We start from the raw sequence: 26,983 nt of genomic DNA, 5'->3' as shown, positions 1-26,983 counted from the left end.
AAAACATTTCTGTAACCCCATTATAAATACTAGCCTAACTCTCTTACACAACCCACAGCCAAAAAACTCCTCATTTTATAACATTTAGAGTTTCATAGCATATATACATACACAATCCTAGACAGATTTTCAAGATGTCCACGGGCTTTCTTCTCTTAGCATTTTTTGCATTCAGTTTCTCCTTTACCTCCGCATCCGATCCCAGCCCTTTACAGGATTTCTGTGTCGCTGTGCGCAACAGCCCAGGTATTTTCTCCATTGAAAAAAAAAATCAAGTTACTGCATCATTGCTGCAAATAATATTATATGTAAATGCAATCCACCCCATTTGTGAAAGGATTCATATGATGAATGCGATACAACACCAACCTCATTGTCTGTTATTTTCTGTTTATATTGTTTTAATAATTCTTGAAAGAATATGCTGCTTACAATCTCTTTTGTGTTATATGATGGCAGTGTTGGTGAATGGATTTGTGTGCAAGGACCCAATGCAAGTTCAAGCTGATGATTTCTTCCTCACGGGACTGGACAAACCAGGCAACACGAGTAACAAGGTTGGGTCCAATGTGACCCAAGTAAACGTAGCTCAGATAGCAGGACTCAATACCCTCGGAGTCTCTTTGGTTCGGATAGACTATGCACCCTATGGTCTCAATGCACCCCACACACACCCAAGGGCGACAGAGATTTTAACAGTTTTGGAGGGCACCCTTTACGTCGGATTCATCACTTCCAACCCAGACAATCGCCTCATAACAAAGGTCCTTCAAAAGGGCGATGTGTTTGTCTTCCCAATAGGCTTGGTTCACTTCCAATTTAACATTGGCCTCACCAATGCCATAGCCATTGCAGGACTGAGCAGCCAGAGTCCAGGAACTATCACCATTGCGAATGCTGTGTTTGGATCGAATCCACCCATCTCAGATGACGTTCTTGCCAAGGCATTCCAAGTTGATAAGAACATAGTTGATTATCTCCAATCGCAGTTTGGAATGAAAAACTAGAGCATGCCCCATACAATAAAATGGGAGTGCAACGTTATTATTATTATTTATTTATTTTGTCTCTTGTTTTCTTTCTCTATTTGTTTCTGTTTAATGATATCTAATGGATTATAGCACGTTACGAAAATATCTGTCTGGATAATTATAAAAATGCAATTGATGATGCATCAACAGTTGGATCAACCCATACTTTAATGTTGCATGCATGATGAAAGATCAACAGTCAGATTTGCAGTACCCAGTGGGGAGTATTCGCCACAATGACAAGAGGATCGAAATGGTCATGTGAAAAAACATCCCACATAATAACTTATACAATGGAAGCCTTTTAAGGTCGAGCATTTCAAAATCGAGGCTGCATTTTTTTGAACTAGGGAGAATGATGATATCTAGAGTGTCCGTGCTGATGGTCCAAATCAAAAGTGGAACACCTCATGCATCGATTCGACAATCAAAACTAATCCAATGGACAAGATCAAAGAGAGGTCCACATTCTCACACTAAATCATGAGATCTGGATTGTTCGTGCAAAATATCCAGGCCATCAATACACCTGCAGCAGAGGTGACGGTGGAATGCACGAGCATGTCCAAGACATGCACCTAGACATGGACGGATGATCGTTTGAACATCCCACTTTGAAGTCGTTTTCGTATATATGCTACGTTCTACAGCTCATGTGGACACTTGTCCAAAGATAATTTCGTAGGTAAATTTTCATGGGCCTTGAAATGTGATCCTGCAAATTGAGTTGGAGCTGCAACACTTGTTATTAAGCAAACTTGCATATCCAAAGTCAAAATATGTACGTTTCATCACTGTTACCTCGGTTTAGAAAACTTGTTCAATAGGCTTAACTTTTCTATATATCATGAGTCCTCACCAAAAATAAATTAGAATTTTCTAGACAAAAACAGGTGCGATTATGCTACTTTACGGTATGAGAGTCTTAACCGACTCGATTTTCAGCTTACGCCATAAAATGATCTCGAGATATGGATTAACGCTGTGGATCTAATACAAACATCATGATGGCCCCATAGAAGCTATGCTTCTCGAAACATGTCCATCCTTTCTTCCTTCCCACGCAGTCGGCTTCCTGTCTCTCCAAACCGTCTGGGCGTGGATTTCCGGCAAAATCCTTTCGTAGTAACATGGACCGATGGTTGGGGTCCACTTTTATGTTTGTGAGAAATTCCTAATGTTAAAACCTCTATACAGTCCACTGTGATATTTATATGCCATCTATACCGTTCACAAGTTCTTACTTACTGGGATGAACTGAAAACTCGAAAATATTAGCCTGATCCAAAACTACTGTGGCCTTATAAATGATTCTATGGTGGACGTTCAATCTTCACTGTTTCCTGTCGTATAGCCCACTTGATAGCTAGATCTGGCTCATTTTTGGGCTCTTATCCGAACATGATCTGTTAAAACTGATTAATAGGTCGGATTTCTTGAATTACGACGCTTGTACAGTACCCGTGTCAAGCTCTTCTCTATCTTGTATGAGTGCGGATCCTCTGCCTCCAGGAGGCAGGAATTCCCTGCCTCCAGCGTTTTCATTGGTCAACGTCACTGTAAGTGCCACCTCATCAATTTTTTAGACGAGTGCGGATCCTCTGCCTCCAGGAGGTAGGAATTCCTTGCCTCCAGCGTTTTCATTGGTCAACGTCACTGTAAGTGCCACCTCATCAATTTTTAAAAATATATTAGAAAAGGTACATTTAATAAAAACTATAACGGAGACGTTAAACGGAAGCTGTTTGTGTGCTGTGTAACTCAGTATGGTAAGCTAAATAAGTAAAGTCTGTGGAGCCCACCGTCATTTTCATTCGTGCATTGTATCAAATCCATCCATCTCTTTTATCATCTAATTTTAAGGTTTTACAACAAAAATTAATCATATCCAAAGATCAAGTGGACCACACCACCTGAAATAGTGTGAATTGAATTCTACAGCTGAAAAGTTTTTGGGGCCCATGGAAGTTTTATATCAAGACGATATTTGTTTTTTCCATTCATCCCTGTCTTTGTGGTCCGTATGAACAGTTTGGATGAAAAATAAAAATCATTGGGCGCTTAGAAACACTTCAATGGTGAAAATCAATACTTCCACGGTTTCCTTTGCTATGGTCTACTTGAGCTTTTGATATACTTTAGTTTTGGGCTCAAATCCTAAAATGATCTAAAAATACGGATGGACAGCGTGGATAAACCACATGAATTCACAGTGGGCCCAATAGAGTTTACTCAGTACAATAAGACTCGGTACGCAATCTGATTTCATGTTAGACACAGATCTCCTGCCAAAGCCTTTTGCAATAAGATCCTGCGTAAGGATTTCGGATAGGACCACTGCGACATTTGTGATAAATTCAACCCGTTCATCCATTTTTAGATATCATTTTAGAACATCATACCAAAACTAATGAATATACAAAACTCAAATGGGCCACACGAGAGGAAACAGTGGGGATTTAGCGTCCACCGTTGAAATATTTATATGGCCACAAAAGTTTTGCATCAGTCTAATATTTTGGTGTTTTCACTTCATCCTAATAAAAATGACTTTATAAATTGTTTGGATGGCATATAAACATCAAGAGGCCCAGGAAGGTTTCAACGGTAGGAATTTCTTTCTCCACTGTTTCATCTTGTAGGGCCCAATTGAGTTTTTAATCATCCTAATTTTTGGTTACATGTCTTAAAATGAGCTCTAAAAATGAACGAATGGATTGAAATTCTTATAAACATCACGGTGGACCCCACCATACATCCCAGCGCTGGAACTTCATGCAAAAGGCTTTCCCTAGTGAATCCGTGTCCACGGTTTCCATTGGAAACGTATTGGTTACTCCCCTGCCACTTGGTGCTATGTGGACCCACCATGATGTATGTGTTTCATCCATGTTGTCCATCTATTTTTTTAGATCATTTATGGTCTGAGACCAAAAATGAGGTATAACCCAATCTCAAGTGGACCACATTACATGAAACAGTGTTGAATGAACGTTGACCATTAAAAAAATTTTGGGGACCATAAAAGTTTTGGATCAAGCTGATCTTTGATTTTTCCCTTCACCGAGTCTTTATAACCAAACCAATAGATTGGATGTCAAATAAACAAGACGGTGGGCCCTAGGAGGACTTTAATGATGGATATCCAATCACCATTGTTTTCTATGGTGTGGTCCATATGAGATTTATTTCCTCTCATTTTTGGGATTAACCCTTAAAATTATAAGTAAAAATAGATTAACGGAATGAATGAAATACATATATCATGGTGGGGAAGTGATGTCACCCATTTATATAGGTCCCACTATGATGTATGTTTTGTATTCACACCGTTCATCCATTTGGAGAGATCATTTTAGGGCATGAGCCAAAGAATGAACCGGATCCAAAACTCGAGTAGACCCCACCATAGAAAATAGTGGAGAAGTCACGCCCATCATTTATTACGACTGAATCCAATCTAAATCCGTCACTTTGTCTACCGAACCCCGTCACTTTGTCTACCGCAACCATGTCACTTTGTCTACTAAACCCCGTCACTTTGTCGCAACCTCGTCACTTTGTCTAGTGAACTTTGTTACTTTATCGCAACCCCTTCATTTTGTCTCGAACTTCATCACTTAGACCGCAACCTCGTCACTTTGTGAACTTATCACTGTTCGACCCCGTCACTTTGTCATCGAACTCCGTCGGTTTGTACTACAACATCGTCACTTTGTTTACTAATGTACCCTGTCACTTTATGCTACAACCTTGTCACTTTGTCATTGTTTGCCGTCACTATGTGATGCAATCTCGTTATTTTGTCACTTGTACTTTGTATCGCAACCTCGTCACTTTCATCTCTCTCTGAACCCCGTCACTTTGTAATGCAACCTTGTCACTTTGTCTATTGCACCCTGTCACTTTGTACTGCCCCGTCAGTTTGTCTACCGAACCCCATCACTTTGTACTACAACCTCATCACTTTGTCTAGTAAACCTCGTCACTTTGTCTACTCTACCCCTCTAGTAAAACTCGTCACTTTGTACTACAATCTCATTACTTTGTCTAGTGAACCTCGTCACTTGTCTCGTGAACCCCATCACTTTGACATGCAACTTTGTCTTTGAACATCAATTTCACTTTGTCGCATCGCATCATCGCATCGTCACTTTGTCTCATCGCTTTGCTTATCGAACCTCATCACTTGCTTGCAACATCGTCACTTTGTCTATTGCACCCCGTCACTTTGGCGTGCAACTTCGTCACTTTGTCTACCTTACCTCATCACTTTGTGAAGTACCTGTCACTTTGTGATGGGGTTTTACTAGACAAAGTGATGGGATTAAGTAGGGTTACTGGACAAAGTTGGGGGCATGACACAAAGTGATAGGGTTCTATTAGATAGTGACAAGGTTAATGGAAAAAGTGATGATGTTGTAGTACAAAGTGATGTGGTTCAGTTGACAAAGTGATGAGGTTGCAGTGCAAAGTGGGGTTCACCAGACAAAGTGACGAGGTTCACTAGGCAGTGACAGGGTTGCTGGTTCAGACAAAGTGACGAGGTTAGAGTACAAAGTGATGGGATTCAATATGACAGTGGTAAAGTAGACAAAGTGACGAGGTGCAATATAAAGTAATGGGGTTCGTAAGACAAAGTAACGAGGTTGCAGACAAAGTGACGGGATTCACTAGACAAAGTGAAGATGCGGCACAAAGTGACGGGGTACAGATAGACAAAGTGACGGTGTTCAGTAAACAAAGTGACGGGTACAATAGACAAAGTGACGATGTCATGCACAAAGTGACGGAATTCAGACAAAGTGGACGGGGTTGCAGACAAAGTGACGGGGTTCACTGACAAAGTGACGAGGTCATCAAAGTGACGGTTCGATGAGACCACATGACGGTTGTAGTTAAAGTGACGGAGTTCGAGACAAAGTGATGAGGTTTGGATTGGATTCATTCGTAATAAATGGTGGGTTAATGGTGGGCGTGACGTGGTGGGGTCCACTCGAGTTTTGGATTTGATTCATTCTTTGGCTCATGCCCTAAAATGATCTCTCCAAATGGATGGACAGTGTGTATGGATACAAAACATACATCATAGTGGGACCCATATAAATGGGTGACATCACTTCCCCACCATAATGTATGTATTTCATCCATTCCGTTCATCCATTTTACAGATCATTTTATGAATTGATCCCAAAAATGAGAGGAATATAAATCTCATATGTACCACACCACAGGAAAACAATAGTGATTGGATATCCACCAATAAAATCCTCGTAAGGCCCACTATACTGTTTTTTTGAGACATCCAATCTGTTGATGAGGTCATACAGACCCAGATGAAGGGAAAAATCAAAGATCAGCTTGATCCAAAACTTTTATGGCCCCCAAAATGTTTTTAATGGTCGACGTTCATTCAACACTGTTTCCTGTAATGTGGTCCACTTGAGATTGGGTTATACCTCATTTTTGGTCTCAGACCATAAAATGATCTAGAAAAATAGATGGACGGCATGGATGAAACATATACATTATGGTGGGCCCACAAGCACCAAGTGGCAGGGGAGTAGCCAATACGTTTCCAATGGAAACCGTGGAAGCGAATTCACTGGGGAAAGCCTTTTACATGAAGTTCCAGCGCTGGATGTATGGTGGGGTCCACCGTGATGTTTATAAGAATTCCAATCCATTCATCCATTTTTAGAGCTCATTTTAAGACTTGTAACCAAAAATTAAGATGATCAAAAACTCAACTGGGCCATACAAGATGAAACAGTGGAGAAAGAAATTCCTACCGTTGAAACCTTCCTAGGCCTCTTGATGTTTATATGCCATCCAAACTGTTTAAAAGGTCATTTTTATTAGGATGAAGTGAAAACACCAAAATATTAGACCGATGCAAAACTTTTGTGGCCATATAAATATTTCAACGGTGGACACTAAATCCCCACTATTTCCTCTCGTGTGGCCCATTTGAGTTTTGTATATTCATTAGTTTTGGTATGATGTCCTAAAATGATATCTAAAAATGGATGAACGGGTTAGATTTATCACAAACGTCGCAGTGGAATCCTTGTGTAGGATCTTACTGCAAAAGGCTCTGGCAGGAATTACACGTCTAAAACGTGAAATCGGATTGCGTACCGAGTCTTATCGTACTGAGTAAACTCTATTGGGCCCATTGTGAATTCATGTGGTTTATCCACGCCGTCCATCCATATTTTCAGATCATTTTAGGAGTTGAGCCCAAAACTAAAGTATATCAAAAGCTCAAGTAGACCATACCAAAGGAAACAGTGGAAGTATTGATTTTCACCATTGAAGTGTTTCTAAGCCCCCAATTATTTTTATTTTTCATCCAAACTGTTCATAAGATCACAAAGACATGGATGAATGGAAAAAACAAATATCATCTTGATATAAAACTTCCGTGGGCCCCAAAAACTTTTCAACGGTAGAATTCAATCCCCAAAAACTTTTCAACCGTAGAATTCAATTCACACGGTTTCAGGTGGTGTGGTCCACTTGATCTTTGGATATGATTAATTTTTGTTGTAAAACCCTAAAAATTTTAGATGATAAAAGAGATGGATGGAGTTGATACAATGCAGGAATGACAATAACGGTGAGCTCCACAGACTTTACTCATTACGTTTACCGTACCGAGGTACTCGGTGCGCAAACCGCTTCAGTTTAACGTCTCCGTTACGGTTCTTATTAAATGTATTTTTTAATATATTTAAAAAATTAATGACGTGGCACTTACAATGACGTTTACCAATGAAAACGCTGGAGGCAGGACGGGAGGCAGGCGGTTGACCTATATTAGTGTGAAAGGCATACACCCACAGTCCACATATGCGGAGGATTCGGAGAGAGACGACTACTGCGTTCAGAAAGAACAAAGGATGTCCTTGTTAGGAGGCGTGGAACTTGTGTGAGCCCCACCATAATGTATGTGTTAGATCCACAACGTCCATCCATATTTCAAGATCATTTTATGGCATGAACCCCAAAACGATGCAAATCCAAATCTCAACAGGACCACAAAACAGAAACAATAGTAATTGTATACCCACCGTTGAAAACTACTTGGGGGTAACAATCTCATATTTTGTTTTCCCTTTATCCAGGTTTGTGTGGTCTATTTGAATCAAGTAGAATAGCAAATAAACGTCATGTCCGCCCTAGGAAGGTTCCGACAATCCCTGGTTTCTATGATGTGGTTCAATTTCGCTCCAGACCTGCTTCGTTTTCTAGTTCATGTCCTGGACCTATCTTGAAAAATGGTTCAATAGTGTGGATCTAAAAGATACATCATGGTGGGGCCGCCCACAGAAGATCCACGCTCCAAATGATTTCATCCGGTTAAACAGGGAAATTCATTGTACGCAGGGGAAATACGCATATTTCCACGTTTATATATATAGAAGCATGCTCACCTACACACCTACGCACGTCGGCACCTTTGCATACGTGTCATGGGTGTCGAATCCGAATGGTCAATAAGATACGAATCCCATGAAACCTATTTTAGGGCATGCGACCAAAAATGAAAAGGATCCAAAAATTAAATAGGCCACATGAGAGGAAACAATGAGGATTTAGTGACCATCGTTGAAACATTCATATGACTACAAAAGTTTTGTATTGGTTTATGTTCGTGGTGTTTTCATTTCATATTAGTGAAAATGAACTTATAAACGGTTTGGATGGAATATAAACACTAAGGTGGAGCCTAAGATTCAAAGTCTTCAAAAAAAAAAAAAAAAAAAAAAGGTGGAGCCTAAGAAGGTTTCAACGGTAAGCATTCCTTTCCCCATTGTTTCATCTCGTATGGCCCACTTGAATTTTGGATCCTCCTCATTTTTGCTATAATGTCCTAAAATGATATTTAAAAACAAATGGACGGATTGAATTTCACACAAAGATCACAATGGGCCCCACATAGAATTCTTCTGCTAATCTTCATGGGAAAGGCTTTAGCAGTAGATCCGCATCCCTGGGTTTTGAGCTTGGGAAACGGCCTGGTTACTCCTCGCCACCAGCCAATGGTAGGTGGTCTGTGCTATGTGGGCCCCACCATGATGTATGTGTTTCATTTATGCCGTCCATCCATTTTTCCATCTAATTTAAGGGGTTGAGCTCAAAATTGAAGCATATCCAAAGATCAAGTCCAACATGCCTTGGAAAAAGTGGGGATAATGATTTCCTCATTTTTAGTCACATGCCCTAAAATGATTTTGAAAATTAGATGAATGGATTGGATTTATCACAAACATCATAGTGAGCCCTACACAGAATCCTAACACATGATCTTCCAACAACAAAAGGCTCGCACGTAAATTCCTTGCAGCCTTATAAAATTTCCTGATTTGTTTAAAATTAATTTTCACCATCTAACGAATAACATGCCGCCAGCACTCAACCTTACAAAAGGTATAATACGGTCGAGCATATAGTACCATTTCTACATATATATACACACATATATATAACGTTACGAAGTTCTATGGGTACAATCATGAGGTATGTGTTATATCCAAACCGTCGGTCTATTTGGAGAGCTAATAGTAAGGCTTGGGCAGAAAAATAAGACAGATCCAATCAAGTGGAGCACACTGAAAAACGTAGTGGGGGATTGAACATCCACCAGTGAAACCATTTTGGGGTTATCAATATGATATTTGTTTTTACTCTTCATCCTGGTATGTGTAACCTTATGAACAGATAGGATGGAAAATTAACGTGATGGTTGGCCTTACAAATATTTTAACTGTGATAATCATTGTCCCACTTCTATTTGTAGTGTAGTCTACTTGAGCTTTGGATATGACTCATTTTTGGGCTCATGATCTAAAATTATCTAGCCAAATGGATGAACGGGGTGGATATTATAAATACATCATTGTGTGGCCCATGTAACTTTGATCTCCTTTCAGCCGTTTACATCTTGGAGCTCCAAAAGTGTCAGCGCTCCTCTTCGCACAACACGTACCCACACCAGCCATATTGGTGGTGTGTGGTACACCAGCCAATCCTCCCTAATAGGACCATTAGTCATCAGTATTGGTCCAACCAAACCATTCAACTCCAATTTCAGCCCAATCAGATGGTTCATCTTTCATATCAGTGCATTCCAGCCATGGACCTTTAATATCAACTCAATTGGACCCTCAATCTCATATATCAAACCCATTGGACCACTCATCTCCAATTTTGGCCCAATCAAATCATCAATCTTTGATATTGGTCTTATTAGACCATTGATCTTTAATTTTGGCCTAATATGACAGTTGATCATCAATATCATTTGAATCGGACGTACAGATTGAGTTCAACATCAATCAAATCAAACCAGACATATTCACCTCAATCCATTTCATCCTCAATGGTTGTCCAATCATTTCTTTAATCCTATGTAATGGTAAAATTGGACCATTCTCTAATTTGGGCCCAGTCAGACGGTTCATTTTTTGATAACAGTCTACTAGCAATTGCTATTCAATATGGAACAAATTAGACAGCAAATCTTGAAGTTAAGAGCAATTGAACCTCTCATCTCCAATTTCAGCCAAATCAGACCATTGATCTTTTATATTGGTCCATTCAAACTATTTATCTTCGACTTCAGCGTAATTAGACCGTTGATCTCCAATATCATTCAAATTAGACCACTGGACTTTGTCATCAATCCAACCATACCATTCATGGCCAATAAGGGCACGCAATTAGACTGTTTACAATTAACTTTACCTAAGCGGACAATTCATCTCTAATTTTGCCCATAAGAGCACTTGTCATTGATCTCGATCCATTGCAACCTTTGATCTTCAATATGGATTCAATTAAACCACTGATCTTAAATATTAGCTTAATCAAGCAATTCATTTCCAATTTCTACCAATGACTGATTTGTATCATCCACCTTGCGTGGTCTACCTCTGACCGTCAATCTGTACTATAGAATTAATCTTGCTATTTACACGTTACCGTCGATTATTTCATGCATATGGACTTACTGAAAAACGAACTACTAGATTATGTTGCACAAGACACCAAAGTTGGGGCCTACATGATGAATGGCTCATATCTCAGGCAGACACAGGGCACACAATTGTCTTGTTGAAAAGGTCATCGTTTCCAATTCAAATGAAATAGACCAAGCATATATGCATTTACTTAGCTTTGGTTAATTTTCTTTTGTTGACTAAATGCTTAGCCTGGTCGTGTGGTTAGGTAAATCTCATGAACGAGCACATCAAGAACCCATTCTGTCCACATCACCACCGTTCAAAGCATGACCAAGTTTAATTAGTATATTTCATGCCACTTATCTGATCTGGAGTAGTTAGCATCAAGGAAATCAAGAATTAATAAACAAATGATGATATTTTCTCCATGTAACTGAGCCAATTCCTTCTTTTACATAGGACTGAAGAGGAAGAAGTCTTGGATTTCAAATAATAACAAAAATAATATGACCATTTCAATGACAAACATTTCAGTAACCCCATTATAAATACTAGCCTAATCCTCTTACATAACCCACAGCAAAAACATTTCTCATTATAACATTTAGAGTTTCCTAGCATACATACATACACAATTCTAGATAGATTTTCAAGATGTCTACCGGCTTTATTCTCTTAGCATTCATTGCATTTAGTTTCTCCTTTACCTCTGCATCAGATCCCAGCCCTTTACAGGATTTCTGTGTCGCTGTGCGCAACAGCCCAGGTATTTTCACTCCATTGAAAAAAATCAAGTAACTGCATCATTGCTGCAAATAATATTTCATGTAAATGCAATCCACCCCATTCGTGAAAGGATTCACATGATGAATGGGATACAACACCTGCCTCATTGTCTGTTATTTTCTATTTATATTGTTTTAATAATTCTTGAAATTAAGAATATGCTGCTTACAACTCTTTTGTGTTATATGATGGCAGTGTTGGTGAATGGATTTGTGTGCAAGGAGCCAAAGCAAGTTCAAGCTGATGATTTCTTCTTCACGGGACTTGACAAACCAGGCAACACAAATAACAAGGTTGGGTCCAATGTGACCCAAGTAAACGTAGCCCAGATAGCAGGACTCAACACCCTCGGAGTCTCTTTGGTTCGGATAGACTATGCACCCTATGGTCTCAATGCACCCCACACGCACCCAAGGGCAACCGAGATCTTAACAGTCTTGGAGGGCACCCTTTACGTCGGATTCGTCACTTCCAACCCTGACAATCGCCTCATAACAAAGGTCCTTCAGAAGGGCGATGTGTTTGTCTTCCCAATAAACTTGATTCACTTCCAGTTTAACATCGGCCACACCAATGCCATAGCGATTGCAGGACTGAGTAGCCAGAACCCGGGAACCATCACCATTGCGAACGCTGTGTTTGGATCAAATCCACCCATCTCAGACGACGTTCTTGCCAAGGCATTCCAAGTTGATAAGAAAATAATTGATTATCTCCAATCACAGTTTGGAATGAAAAACTAGAGCATACCCTCTTACAGTAAACTCCCTCAGCAATATGTGGCATATCCACGAGTAGTTTCATTACTAATGTAGTTGCTTGAATAAAATGCGAGTGCAGCACATTTTTTTTTTGTTTTGTTGTTGTTTTTCTTTCTTTCTTACTTTCTTTTGATTTCTTTATTTATTAGTTTTTGTTTAATGGTATCTAATGGATTTTAGCATGTTTGGAAAATCTCTCTCTCTCTCTCTCTCTCTCTCTCTCTCTCTCTCTCTCTCTCTCTCTCTCTCTCTCTTAGCATGTTTGGAAAATCTCTCTCTCTCTCTCTCTCTCTCTCTCTCTCTCTCTCTCTCTCTCTCTCTCTCTGCGCATTCTAAAAAAATATTAGAAACTAAGAACCTACCAAAGTGACTGTAGAGATGGCGATCTAGGTAATTGATGATGAATCAACGGTGAGATCAACCCATACTTGTAATGTTGCATGCATGATTAAAGATTAACGTTCAGATTCGTGGTACACTTCTCACCACAATGACAAGAGGATCGAAATTGCCATATGAAAAACATCCCACAGAATGATCCAATGCAATGGAAGCCCGTAAAGTTAAGAAGAACATTAATTAATTCAAAATCGAGGCTGAATTTTCACTGAACCATGAAAAGTGATGATGATATCTAGACCATCCTTGCTGATCGTCCAAATCAAATTAAGAACACCTAATGCATTGGTTCGACGATCAAAATTGATCCAAATGAACAAGATCGAAGAGAAGTCCATGTTCTTAGGATAAATCTTGAGATCTGAATTGTTCTTGCAAACTATCGAGGCCATCAAAACTCCTGAAGCACAAGTGACGGGTGAATGCATGAGCATGTCTAGGAAATGCACGCAGACATGGACGGATGTTTATTCGAACATCCCACTTTGAAGTTGTTTTTCTATGCTTTCTACGGCAATTTTCGAGATATATTTGCTACCTTATGCAGCTCATGTGGACACTTATCCAAGGATGATTTCGTAGGTATATTTCGTGGGCCTCAAAGAGCTGTGAGACGAGATTTTTAAAACCCTATGTGGCCCCCGCGAGATGTCCGTGAAAAATCCACTCCATCCATTAGTTTTGTTAGCTCATGTTATGATAAGAGCTCTAAAATGAATCAGATCAAAGACCGCACCACAAGAAACAATTGGAATTGAACTCGTTTTTCATTTCAGATTAGTTAGCCTTTTTCAAGTGATGTACACATATATTTATCAGTGTGTATGTATTTTGTACATCCAAAAAATGGTCAAATAAAGGACAAAAAAGATTTACGCATATTCAAAAGGATGGTGAGGCAATGTATCCTCAAATATTGTCATGTGAACCAACTATCAATTTGTAGAGATGGTTGATCTTCTGAAGAGTGTTGAATGATGAATGTAGATCAACCTTCTCTGATTCAAAATGAGTATCATAGTATACATACTGTTTTTCAGAATGTGCATTTAAGAAGAGTCAGTGTGATACTTAGTTTATATATACATGCTAAGCTTATAAGACAATTTTTCTTTGAAATGTTTTGGTTTCAGCAAACTCCATATATGATAGAATTATTAGCCAAGAGATGAATTGATTCCAAATATCATATTGTCTTTTAATGTTCTTGAATCAGTTTTATGAGATTGTGATTTACTTCTTGACTAATATCTTTTTGTTAATCCTTAGGAATTTCTTTAGCTCACTTTTTGTTTATTAGCTCCCTTATATAATACTTAACTCATTGCAAGGTATATTAAAAGATGGGTCAAGGTAACTGTTGAGATGTGGAGCCACATCTGGGGCCGCACGACCGGTCGTGGCTCCTGCTCGACCGGTCGTGCAGCCCACACGACCAGTCGTGGACTGGTCAACTCAAAGTCCAGCGAACATCAATTTTGAGTTCCGAGGTGCTCGACGGGTCATGGCCCATGCTCGACCAGTCGAAGAGTCCGCTCGACCGGTCGTGATTACGCAGATTCGTTTCCGGATTTGATGCGGACTGCGGATTTTAGAGTCGGTTTTCGCAGAGGTGCGAAAGAGAGTTTCTTAAACTATAAATAGGGGTCCCTAAGGCTTTTCTATGGATGATGGAAAATAATTCTAAGGTGTTGGCAAAGGATTTTCTCTGTATTTCGAAGGGAGAGGTTGGTATATTGCCTTGTAATCTTCGCTTTTCTTCATAGTGGAAGTTTGCATCTGTGATTTTTTACCCTAGTTTGGGGTTTTTCCACGTATATCTTGTCTTGTAGTTTGTTTAGATTCCTTTGATCTGTTTCTAATTTATATTTCTTCTTATTTATCGTTTGTGGGTGAGACCGGAGATTGGATCTCAGTTCACTGCGTTGTTGGCGTGCTGCACAACAACAACAAGCTGATTTAATTTGAGCAATTATTATAAGGGCCCGAGTTGATTTCAGGGCACTTGTTTCTGTTTTGTGTTACCCATTTGGTAACCATTTTCCTTGAGCCACAAGCATATTTCTCTGAGTGACTTTCAGACGATTTGGATGTGTCTTTGAGAATCGTCTTAGAAGTAACTTGAGGATTTTTTAATATAGGACATTCCCATTTGTAGTGTCCTATCTTTCCACAATGATAGCATGATAATTCGAATGAATTTTTCTGGTTTGGAGTAGTTGAATTTGTCATCTTTGATGAGGTAGAGGAAGAGTCTAATTTGTATCCTAGGCCTGTCATATTTTTAGAGTTTCTTCCCATGCTTAGGAGTTTCTCAAACTTTTCATTGCTTTGAGTGAATTTTCGGGTGAGTTCTGCTGTACGATCAGAATATTTTTTATACTTCTAGTTTTAAGTTTGTGTTTTCTCTTTTTAATTTCTCAACTTTTAGTTCCAGAAGTTCAATTTTCTTGATCAGATTATCAAAAGTTATACTTCTAACAGTGGTTCATCTCCCATTTTTAATTCTCTCAAGATCAAGTTCAAGTTCATGTTCCTCATCTGATTTCTTGGGAATGACTGCAGTGTTGGAGGCCATGAGTATCTTTAATGATTTTTGTCTCCATCACTTTCTAACTTACTTGAATCTGAATTTGAGTCGTTAGTATCATCCCAAGTGGCTGCCATAGCTTTCCCTTTAGACTTCCTTGTCGAACATTCCGTAAAGATGTGACCATATTTTCTACAGTTGTAGTATTGAAGCTCTTTGGACTTGTTGAAGGTTTTGTCGGTTTGGCGCTTGTGGTCCAGTTGAACTCCTTTGTTATTGTATGATATCCGACGGTTTCTATTAAAGAATCTTCTAAACTTTTTACCTAGAAGGGCAACCTCCTCATCTTCATCTTCGTTCTCACTATGTTCTTCATCTATTGTATTCATATTTTTAGAGGTTTTGAGAACATTATTTTTGGATTTTACAAGTGTTTTAAGATGCAGTTCAAATGTTTGTAGAGAACCAACCAGTTCTTCTACTTTCATTTCATCAATGTTCCTACATTCTTTTATGGTGGTTACTTTAGAGTTGAACCGTTTCGGAAGTAATCTTAGAATTTTCCCATAGATTTTAGGTACAGGAACTGTTTCTCCAAGTCCACCCATGGAGTTGCATATGATATTTAGTTTTGCAAAGAACTCCATGAAGGTCTCATCTTCCTCCATTTTCAACTGTTCAAACTAAGTTGTCAAGAACTGTAACCTTGATCTGTTTACTGTGCTGGTTCCTTCATGGGTTGTTTCCAATAGATCCCATGCTTCTTTTGAGGATTTACTCATACTGATTTGATTGAATAGCGCCTTAGAAACCGCACAGTAAATGGCATTCATCCCTCTTACTTCATATGTTTTAGTTTCTTTTTCAAAAGCTGTCCATTTCTCTTTTAGTTTGGGTTTGGTGATGGTTGTGCCATTATCTAGTACAATTTGTTCAATTGGTGGCACAATCCATTCTTAACTATTTCCCAAACTTCATGATCTAAGGATTGCAGAAAGTAACTCATTCTTGCCTTCCAATAGGCATACTTTGAACCATTGAAGATAGGAGGACGAGAGATTGATGTTCCCTCTCCTTTAGCCATAATTCTAGCTTCAGTTTAAGGATCTCCCTCTAGGTTGTTAAACCCTTCAAGAGGAACCCGCTTTGATAAAAATTATGGTATAACCGTTAGTACTGAAATATGAAGTATGACTAATTATCCTAGAGGGGGGTGAATAGGACTTTTTCAAAATTTGTTATCTATTAACAACAACCTATGCCTAACTTTTACAAACAGAGAAGTATGACAAAGTAACTCTATGACTTCCAAGCCAGTAGAGGGTCTAATTCACATAGGCTTACATAAGATACATATGTAAAATCAAAGCCTATAAGGATAATGTGTGTTGTGTGTGGGATGTGACTTCTATCAATACTTATACAAAAACTAAATCATGGATCAATGTGAACATATGACAAACATAAGCATAATTAAGTAAATGCACTCAAAACAATCTCAAACACAATCATGTATAGTGGTTCAGCTACTTGCCTACTCCACTCCCAGCAGACGCACTCTCCTAGAGTGTACCGGATTTCACTATCCAATGGTTTTAAATCAAGTTAACCATGAACCTTCACAACCTACACAAGGTTAAAATAGGACACCTACACAAGGTTCATAAATGCTTACACAAGGCAACACGTCTTACCCAAGGACACAACATAAAGAGCCTACACAAGGTAACCCAAGCCTACACAAGGTAACACAAGCTTACACAAGGCACGACCTACACAAGTCTAACTGTCTTACACAAGGACACAAACATATTCTCCGGTTGGAGGCCTATAACTAGGACTTAGGGAGTTTGACACTCAAACTCTAAATCTCAATCCTACACAAGGAGAGAGCTTCAGACACTTTAGACTCTAAGTACTTACAAAGTAAGTTGGTGAGTCCCGTTCTCGCACAGTGTGAAGATCTTCGATGATGACAAAGAAACTTCAGCTCCCTTGAACTATAACCAGCTGATGATGCTTTTGCGAAGTCTCTGAGGTTATGAGGTTTAGGGTTTTTTATCTTCTCTATTTAAATGATGGAATTTAAATCAATAGAGAAGGTTACCATGAGCTAGGCATTCAGACATTCCAAAGATAATATGATTAGTTGGAAACTTCATGAATGCTAAAGTTCATAATTCAATCCAAGCCTGTATGATATAAGTTTATGCTCAAGCAAGGGATTGAATGATGAACTCTAATGGGAATGAGAGAGTGAGTGAGAGGATAGATCTTCGAATAACAGGCTTATTCTCTTGTATTCTAGCTCATTATAACTAGAACAACACTTGTGTATTTATAGAGACAAGATCCCAACGGTCAAAAAACGGGCAGAATTTTAAACTTGTGGATGCCATCGAAGGGTGTTCGATGTTATCAAAATTTGAATTTCGATATCATTGAACCCTCTTTGATTGTATCGACTTTCTACACAAGATTTATATTTGGGTGAAGGAAAAATTCTGATTGTCTTTCATCGAGCATCCTTCGATAATATCGACGTGCATTTCGATTCATCGAGGGACTCTCGATCCATCGAGATCTTCTTTAATAAAATATATAAGGTTGTTGGATAGTTTTGTCTCATGTTCGATATAATCGAAGAGCCCTTCGATTCGTCGAAGTTTGAATTTCGATGATATCAAATGATCTTCGATATACTCGAAGAAAATAGTTTTTCTTTGAAAACTTGTTGAAAAAAACTGGGTAAGTTTTGATTCTATTGAATAGATTTTGATGTTATCAACAACTTGCTCTCGATAATATCAAGGAGGCTTCGATGTCATCAAGGAACACTTAGAGTATTTTCTGTTTCTTTGGAAGAATTTCAAGATCCAAGTAATTGAGGGCTATTTAATATTATCGAATAATGGATCACTTCGATAATATCAAATAGTAGTCGATGCTATCAAGATCTATAGCATATCTTTCATTTTATTGCTGGACAAAATGGGTGATTGTTCACTATTGAGTGATGTTCGATGGATCAAAGACTCCCTTGATTGCAGTTCGATGCACTCGACCAGGACTTATGATTTTTTAGCTTTTGTTTCTTTCTTCCCTTTATACTCTTGGTGCTATATATACCAACTCTACCAGAGGATGTTTTAATTCATTTTAAGGGTAAGTTGGGATTATGTGGGATCATATACCTGCTAGGGTTTGTTGTTGGATGATGAGGCTATGGCTGACAAATTTGATCATAAACATGGCCTGCATCATTTGTTGAGGTTTGGTCTTGATGACTTTTTCTAGGAGTTCACGTGAACTGACTGATGCAACATTCATGTATATTGACAAACAAGGGCACTTTCAAATGAGCTCATTCTTGTGGACCTGTTCACTGAAGAATTATACACAAACTCTTCTGTGGGAAGAATAGTGTCCCAAGTCGTGTGGTAGTATCCAACCAGACATCTTAACAAATTCCCTAGGCTACATACAGTTCACTACCTTTGTTTAACCATCTAAATGGGGATGATATGCTGAAGAAAATTAGAGCCTCATACCCAAAAAATGCAGATAGTCTTTCAAAAATAACTAGTGAACCTAGTATCTCTGTTAGACACGATGGATCTAGGTACTCCTTAGAGTCACACAACCTCTTGAAAGAATAACTTAGCAACATGGGAGGCATCTGGGGTCTTATAATATGGTAGAAAATGAGCCATATTAGAAAATCGATCAACAACCACAAGTATGTAGTCGTGCTTACGAATAGTCTTGTGAAGCCCAAGCACGAAGTCCATACTAACATCTTGTCATGGGGTATGTGGAACTGGTAAAGGAGTATATAAACCTATATTTTGCTTCCTCTGCTTCGCTAGTTGACATGTCCGACACTGCCTTAGAATCTTAGCCACATCTTGATGGAGATTAGGCCAATAGAAATGATCAGACACAAGAGCAACTGTTCTATCTCAACCAAAGTGACCTGCCATCCCTCCAGCATGCAGCTCCCAAACTAAAAAATGACAAAGGGATATTCGTGGGATACAGAGCTTGTCCCCTCTAAAAAGATATCCATCTGTAAGGACGAACTCTGCACTCCTCGAGGGTGGGTCACTAGACAATGATGCATAAATGATCCTAAAATCAAGACAGTTTGAGTATTGACTCTTGAGCTGCTCAAAGCCTGTAACTTCAATACTCATGGACCGTAGCGTCATGATACGATAACTAAGCACGTCGGCAACCTTATTCTCTTTTCTGGTCTTATGCCTAAGCATAAACATGTACTCTTGAAGAAATTATGCCCACTTTGCATGCCTAGGGTTCAACTTCTGTTGAGACCTCAAATATTTCAAGGCCTCATGATCAAAGAACAGGATGAATTTTTACGATAATAAATAATGCTACTAATGGCGCAATGATTGCACAACTGCATAGAACTCCTTATCATAAGTGGAGTAACATTGTTTAACCTTATTTAGCTTCTCACTAAAAAAGGCCACATGATATCACTCTTGGCTTAACACTCTGCCTATGGTAATTCCTGACACGTCACATATTACGTCAAAGGCTTTGGTAAAGTCAGGTAGACGCATGACTGGAGCTTCCATCATCTTCTTTTTAATTTTTGAGAAAGCCTGTGTCGTGGCTTTAGTGCATTAAAACTCCCCTTTTCATATGAAATCGGTGATGGGAGCCATAATCGAGTTAAATCCACAGATGAACAGCCGATAGAACATAGCTAAGCCGTGAAAGCTTCACACGTCGTGTATGGTACGCTGCTCAGGCCAATTGATAATGGCCTTGACTTTCTCAGGGTCTGCAGACATACTCTCTAACAATATAACAAACCTTAGGAAGATAACACGAGAGGTCAAGAAGGAACACTTCTTGAGGTTCACATAGAGTTTTTCTCCGCGTAAAGAGTTGTAGACCTGCCTCAAGTGCTCGATGTGCTGGCTAGGGGACGTACTATAAATGAGGATATCATCAAAGTACACAATTAAAAACTTACCCATAAAGGATCGCAACACTTGGGTCATCACCCTCATAAACATACTTGGGGCATTAGTTAACCCGAAGGGCATAACCAGACACTCGCACAGCCCATCCTTCGTCTTGAAGGCAGTTTTCCATTCATCTCCCAGGTGAACATGAATTTGGTGGTAACCACTCTTGAGGTTAATTTTAAAAAAGATAGTAAAGATGGCCATCATGTCAAACATGTCATCAAGCCTCAGGATGGAAAATTGATACTTGACAGTGATCTTTTTTATGACTATAATATCAACACACATGCGCCACGTGCCATCTTTCTTGGGCGTAAGAAGCGCGGGCACGACACACGGGCTCAGACTCTCACGAATGAATCCTTTTTTAAGTAATTCATCCACCTGCCTCTTTAACTCGGCATGATCGGTGGGGCTCATTCTGTAATGAGAGAGGTTTATTAGGGTCGCCCTTGGGACAAGATCTATCGCGTGCTAAATGTCTCTCATCGGTGGAAGGTCGTCTAGAAGGTTCTGAGGGAAGACATCCCGAAACTCCTTTAGGACCGGACGATCCTCCTAGGATATCCTTATAGTAGCCTTAGGTGTACTCTTCCTAGCCAGTAGGCCGTACACCATAGTCCCCGCCTAATCTCTCTCTCTCTCTCTCTCTCTCTCTCTCTCTCTCTCTCAAACTCCTTAGCATTTATGATGTGCAGAGACTTCTACTGAGGTGCCCTTTGACTCTTAGGGTTGCTTGGGGACGCGACATCTTTTGCTCCTGTTGACAATTTGGGAGGGAACGGGCTCAAGACAAGCTTCTTTCCTTTATGCTTAAATACACAATTATTCGTACATCTGAATATTATGACATCTTTATCATAGAGCCATGGCCTTCCCAAGATGATATAACCAACGTCCATCGTGACCACATCACACCACAACTTGTCTTTGTATGGTCCAAACTCAATCAGAACAAGGCATCGCTGGGTTACAGGAAGGGATGTCGCATTCACCCCTGTATTGGTTGGGGTGAGGGACTGGCTTCAACCCTAGTTGACTCAAAGTAACTGGGGAAACTACATTCTCACAGCTCCCACTGTCTATGATCACTTTGCAGTTCTTTTCTCTGCACTTTGCGTAAGTGTGGAAAATGGTGGTTATGTACCAATCTTTGTTTTCCTTCACCTGGGTCAAGGTGCACCTCACCACTACAAGTGGGATGGTCTCCACAGTGTTATCCTCGACATCACTAGCCGGGTCAAGGTAGGGGGATAATGATCTCCTCATCACCTTGGTCACTATCAACTTTAACTGTCACTTCTTCTTCTGTGGGGTATGGAGAAACAACAAAGACAATGCGCCCACCCTTATTTGAACACTCGACAGCGATTTGACCCATGCCACCACAGCGGTAGCACTACCCTGGCATCGCGGGTCCAATACTTGGTCCAGTCATATTATTACTTTAATTTTTGTTGACTGGTTGGGTACCAGGTTGAGCTCTGGGTTGAATTCTGACTTGGGGTCTCACTCCCTATGGATCTACTCTAGGCATAGTAGGTTGAAAATCAATCCCCCTTACATTAGACTGGCACACACAGTGCTCCAGTTCCTGCAACACCTGATAAGCATGTTCCAGACTGGTGACCATGTGAAGCGTGAGCTTCCACTAAAGCTCGGGCTTGAGGCCCATATGGAAACGGGAAAAAACCATATTAGGGTCCTCATCCACATCGCACCCCATCATATATTCATCGAATTTGGCGATGTATTCCGTCACCGTCATGGATCCTTGGTGCAAAATGTGTCATTGATCCAATAGCCTCTCCCTGTAAGAAAGGGGAACATACTTCTCTCGCAACAACTCTTTCATCTCAATCCAAAAGAGAACTGGCCCCTCTCCTGATTGCTCACAGCAACACTCCACATTTCCCCAATATAGTTTTACTCGACCCACCAATTTTATCTTGGTGAACCCGACTCGTCGTGGGTTTGGCAGACTGTGTTACTCAAAGAAGTGGTCCATGTCTGTTAACTAGTCAGAAAAAACTTTGGGGTCCAATCTCTCATCAAAACTGGGGGCATCCACCTTGATGCCCTTCATGACCCAAGAAATAGGGTCCTCATGCTCATAATATCTCTGGGGGTGCTGATGACGCACCCCATCATCGCCCTCCCATTGGGTGGGAAGAACAGGATCACAATTGTGTGGGTTGTAATGGATACACCCCATCGTGTCTGTTGCCAAGCCCATGGGCTTGGTCTATACCCAAACCATCCCTAGGTGGATCAGGGCCCACAACTTAGGACTGATCGACAACCCCAGTGTCGAGGGTCGCCTGGGATCCACCTACAGTGGCGGTTGGAATACTAGCCTCTAGATGCAGAACTCTCTCCTTTATATGTGTGAACCTACCATCCTAATGCGCAAACTACTGCGCGATATTATCCCTCAAGGTTCGAAACTATTGATCCATTCTCTTAGTTAGGCCCTTCATAGCCTTGGTAAATTGATCGGAGTTCATGGTGTAATGGAGATCAAACCCATGACAATGCGCATGGGCATACACCTGGAATGGCGAGTGAATGGTCCGAGATCTATGTTCAAGAAATGGTAAAAATAATGATACCAATGCAATACAACTACCCTATATGGCCTAGATCTATATGGGGACTCAACAAAACCTAGGAAAAATGGCTAACTAAACTCAACAAAATATGCCCCTTACATAGAGCGGTCACAATTTTTAAAATTTGGGTAAAGGATTTCTATAGAAAATTTTTACTACAAAGACGGATTGACAATAAACTGACTTACGTTAAAACTGATCTCTGATACCAAATTTAATGCAGGGATACGTGATGACCTAATCCTAAACGCATGTATAATCAGATTAAAGAATGTCCAAATAATTAAATAACTCCAATTAACTAACCATTTTCAGTCAAAAGGATTAGGTAAATTTCAAAACAAAGATGAGGTCATTGACAATTGGTTTGAGTCGCATACCATATACGACTTGCGAAGCTTTCACGGCCTAGCTACGTTCTATCAGCAGCTCATCCGTGGATTTAGTTCGATTATGGCTCCCATCACAGATTGCATACGAAAGGGAGAATTTTAATGGACTAAAGCCGCGGCACGGATTTTCTCAAAAATTAAAAAGAAGATGACGGAAGCGTCAGTCATGTGTCTACCTAACTTTACCAAAGCCTTTAGGGCATGTTTGGCTGGACCGATCCCATGGGATTAGGAGGAATGGAATAGTTTTTAAGGTAATGATGGTGGTGTCAGTATTTGTCCGTTGATCCCATGGGTTTGCAATAGCCCATGGGATATACAATAGCGTGTTTGGACCATCACAAATGGATGGGTTTGCATCTCCACTGCTTCTTGTGGTGTGCCCCAGTCACTGTTTTATATCTACCTCAAAACAGGTTCATGGCTGAATGTAAACTGGTGAAAATGGAGGGAGTGGATATCTCATTGATATCTCAGTGGGCCCCACATAGCGGTGAAAACTTGCATCCTTAGATTGGCAAAATCCGTCTCAGAGATCGGCTGTGTTTACGAGGGCACGGTGGATGAAATACATCCCACCATCCCAAACAACAGATGAGATGGGATGACACGCAATAACCCTTCTAATTCCATCCCTCTTGACTGTCCAAACACGCCCTTAAGGTATCGTGTGAAACATAAGGAATTGCCGTAGGCGAAGTGTTAAGCCAAGAGGGATATCCTGTGGCATTTTTCAGTGAGAAGCTAAATGAGGCTAAACAACGCTACACCACTTATGACAAGGAGTTCTATGCGGTTGTGCAATTATTTCGCCATTGGCGCATTATTTATTACTATAAGAATTTATCCTATTTTCTGATCATGAGGCCTTGAAATACTCAAAAGAAGTTGAGCCCTGGGCATGCCAAGTGGGCACAATTTCTTCAAGGGTACACGTTTGTGCTTAAGCACAAGGCCAGAAAAGAGAATAAGGTTACTGACGCCCTTAGCTGTTGTATCATGACGCTGCAGTCCATGAGTATTGAAGTTACAGGCTTTGAGCAACTCAAGGGTCAGTACTCAAACTATCTTGATTTTGGGATCATTTATGCGTCATTGTCTAGTGACTTGCCCTCGAGGAGTGCAGATTTCATCCTCAGCTCACCCCCTTTTTTGATGATGAGTGGCCGGAGATGAAGTAGTTGGTCAACACGAAGGCTGTTGGAGGAGACTTCATCCTCGGCCGCTCTGTTGGCGCTGAAACTTGCCTTTGACTGCGCCTAATACAGAGCGATCTATTTATCCATAAATGAATGGTCTTCTTAGGCACCCATCTCCTTGGCAAATAAGGTATATTCTCGTTCTTTTAGCTCTTCTACTAGCCCAAGTTAATAAGACTGCGACATCCTCAGCATGGTCTGATTGAACTGATGCATTTGAACACTGTAATCGGCCGTACCAGGTTAGTTCATGCGTCTCGCTCATCGCCGTAGAATCTTCTTTGGCCGATGCCTGTTGCTTAAGATATTCTAAGTTCATTTTATCAATAAATATCATTTCACGGAATCTATCTCCCATGACGTATAAGTGCTTCAGCATCTAGATGAGTTTCTTGAGCGTAGCTTCTGTTTTGACCGCAAACAATGCATCCATGGAGGAACAATTGGCATCAAACAATAATGTGAATTGAGAGAATTCTCTTAAACCCCATGCAAAAAATCTTCGTCAGATAGCTCTCGGCACCTGCAATAAGGAAGGGTTGGAAGCCATGACAGTAAAGAGAAACCATAAGAAAAGAATCAGATAAATTCGAACAAAGGCCAGATGTTGTTTAAATAGGCAACCCAGGCACCTACGATCTAGAGCGATCATGGCAACATAATCTCTACATGTTCCAAGCAATTGGGGGCACAAAGCAGTTAAGGCTATGAGTTCGGAACTAACTCACGTTGCACCGATTTTTTAGGGATAAGTCAGTAATAGGTAGCAAATGTAAGAAGTGGAAGTTAAAGGCACAACAAGGTACAAAAATGGCTTAGCGACTATTTATATTGATAAAATCCATTACAAGTTACAATTTAAAAGATGTAAACGCTACATCAATCCCTCTATCACTTCCAATTGGCTTTTTGTGGCTTGTAAATTAGCCTCCTATTTAGCCGCCGATCGAGACAGTCGACCGATGATTGCTGTCTGGGAATGTATAGAAACTGCCAATTGGTTGACCCTCCACTTGTGTTGAATATATTCAGCATGTTTTCCTGCAATCTCCTACTTCAAGGTGAGCAGCTCCACCTCCAAAGCTTTGGCCCTAATCTCTAGATTCTCCTGCTCAGTGCTAAAAGCCCTCAATTTGGTAGTCCCGGTCATGAGGTTCTTACCAAGGCTTTTTACAGATGCCCTCTGGGATTTTGCTACATAATGCTTAGCCTCAAGTCGGTCGACAATGGCGCGGACATGGTAGCGTGTCTTAATCAGTCCTAGAACCTCTTGAAGGCATGGTATGACTTAACCAATCGATTGATTTTATCGACTGACTCAGCATCAAGGGATCCTGACAATCCCATTTGTAGGAGATCCTGGAGCTCAGCCTTGATATTTTGTAGGTTGTCCGAAAGAGAGGGAGACTCGGCCACAATTATGTCTCCAGCAAGGGCCTTCTTGAATGAAGAAATGATATCTTTGTAAGGAGGATTCTTACTATCGAAAGTGGGAACATCATCTGCTTATACGGGTTCTGGGGCAGATGATGGATGAGAACTAGGCTTTATAGCCTCGGCTGTAGTCGCTTCTGTGGCCTCGACTGTTGTGGTCTCTTCGGTCTCGACCACAACTTCTTCTAAGATAAGGACCTCGTCCACCATTAGAGAAGCTAGTTCTGCAAGGGGAAAATCAGCTAGGAAGTAGGTTTCTCAGCCGATCGGTGAAGGAGAGTACTACATCTGCGCTCTGATCGAATAGAGCGGAGGGAATGGGAGGGATTGGGATTATATATTCTAAGTCAGTAGGGAGAGTACTGACTTCAGGAGGTCTATGAGAAGGGAGACCCTCAGCGCTGACTATTATCACCGAATCAACATTCTGAACTTCAGAGATCACGAGAGCACCGATCATTGAGGAGTGTTGTTGTTCTTGTTCTTGTGGTTGGGCCACAACAACCTATTTGTTTGCAGCTGTGAGCTCCTGAGTAACTATAAAAGAAACAAAGAAAGTTAGTTAATGTAAGAACAAGGAATTTAGAATAAACTAGATGTATATATAAGAGATCAATCTCCCCCTAAGTCAGATTGGACGATGTAGACGATAGGACGATTACTAACGTCTTGAGGATTTTTTATTATTATCGCTAGCGGTCGAGTTGAAGTAGGGAATGGTAGTGGATTAGGATGATAGGGGGTAAGGTACTTCCCATTGGAGGGAAGATTGGGATCATTCAATCTCCCTCTATCCCACTATCTTTTATTCTAGCATTTATTATAATGAGTCTCCTTGTGATGTTTTAAGTCTTCCTCAATCTCT

At 40.3% G+C, this 26,983-nt stretch overlaps 2 protein-coding genes across 2 annotated transcripts; both read left to right on the top strand.

Annotated features, from left to right (window-relative positions):
* The first annotated feature begins 69 nt into the window (after positions 1-69).
* LOC131244412 (putative germin-like protein 2-1) lies at positions 70-1,009 on the top strand. Its single transcript, XM_058244022.1, has 2 exons — positions 70-246; positions 460-1,009. The coding sequence occupies exons 1-2, from the start codon at positions 135-137 to the stop codon at positions 1,005-1,007; spliced, it is 660 nt and encodes a 219-aa protein (XP_058100005.1). The 5' UTR covers positions 70-134; the 3' UTR covers positions 1,008-1,009.
* A 10,585-nt stretch (positions 1,010-11,594) lies between these two features.
* On the top strand, positions 11,595-12,566 carry LOC131244411 (putative germin-like protein 2-1). Its single transcript, XM_058244021.1, has 2 exons — positions 11,595-11,768; positions 11,984-12,566. Exons 1-2 carry the CDS (start codon positions 11,657-11,659, stop codon positions 12,529-12,531), a joined length of 660 nt encoding a protein of 219 aa, XP_058100004.1. The 5' UTR covers positions 11,595-11,656; the 3' UTR covers positions 12,532-12,566.
* Positions 12,567-26,983: the final 14,417 nt, after the last annotated feature.

This window comes from Magnolia sinica, chromosome 4 (genome assembly GCF_029962835.1).
Source record: "Magnolia sinica isolate HGM2019 chromosome 4, MsV1, whole genome shotgun sequence".
Taxonomy (NCBI): Eukaryota; Viridiplantae; Streptophyta; class Magnoliopsida; order Magnoliales; family Magnoliaceae; genus Magnolia; species Magnolia sinica.
The sequence above is the reverse complement of the archived record's forward strand: the minus strand, read 5'-3'. Positions and strand labels throughout refer to the sequence as shown.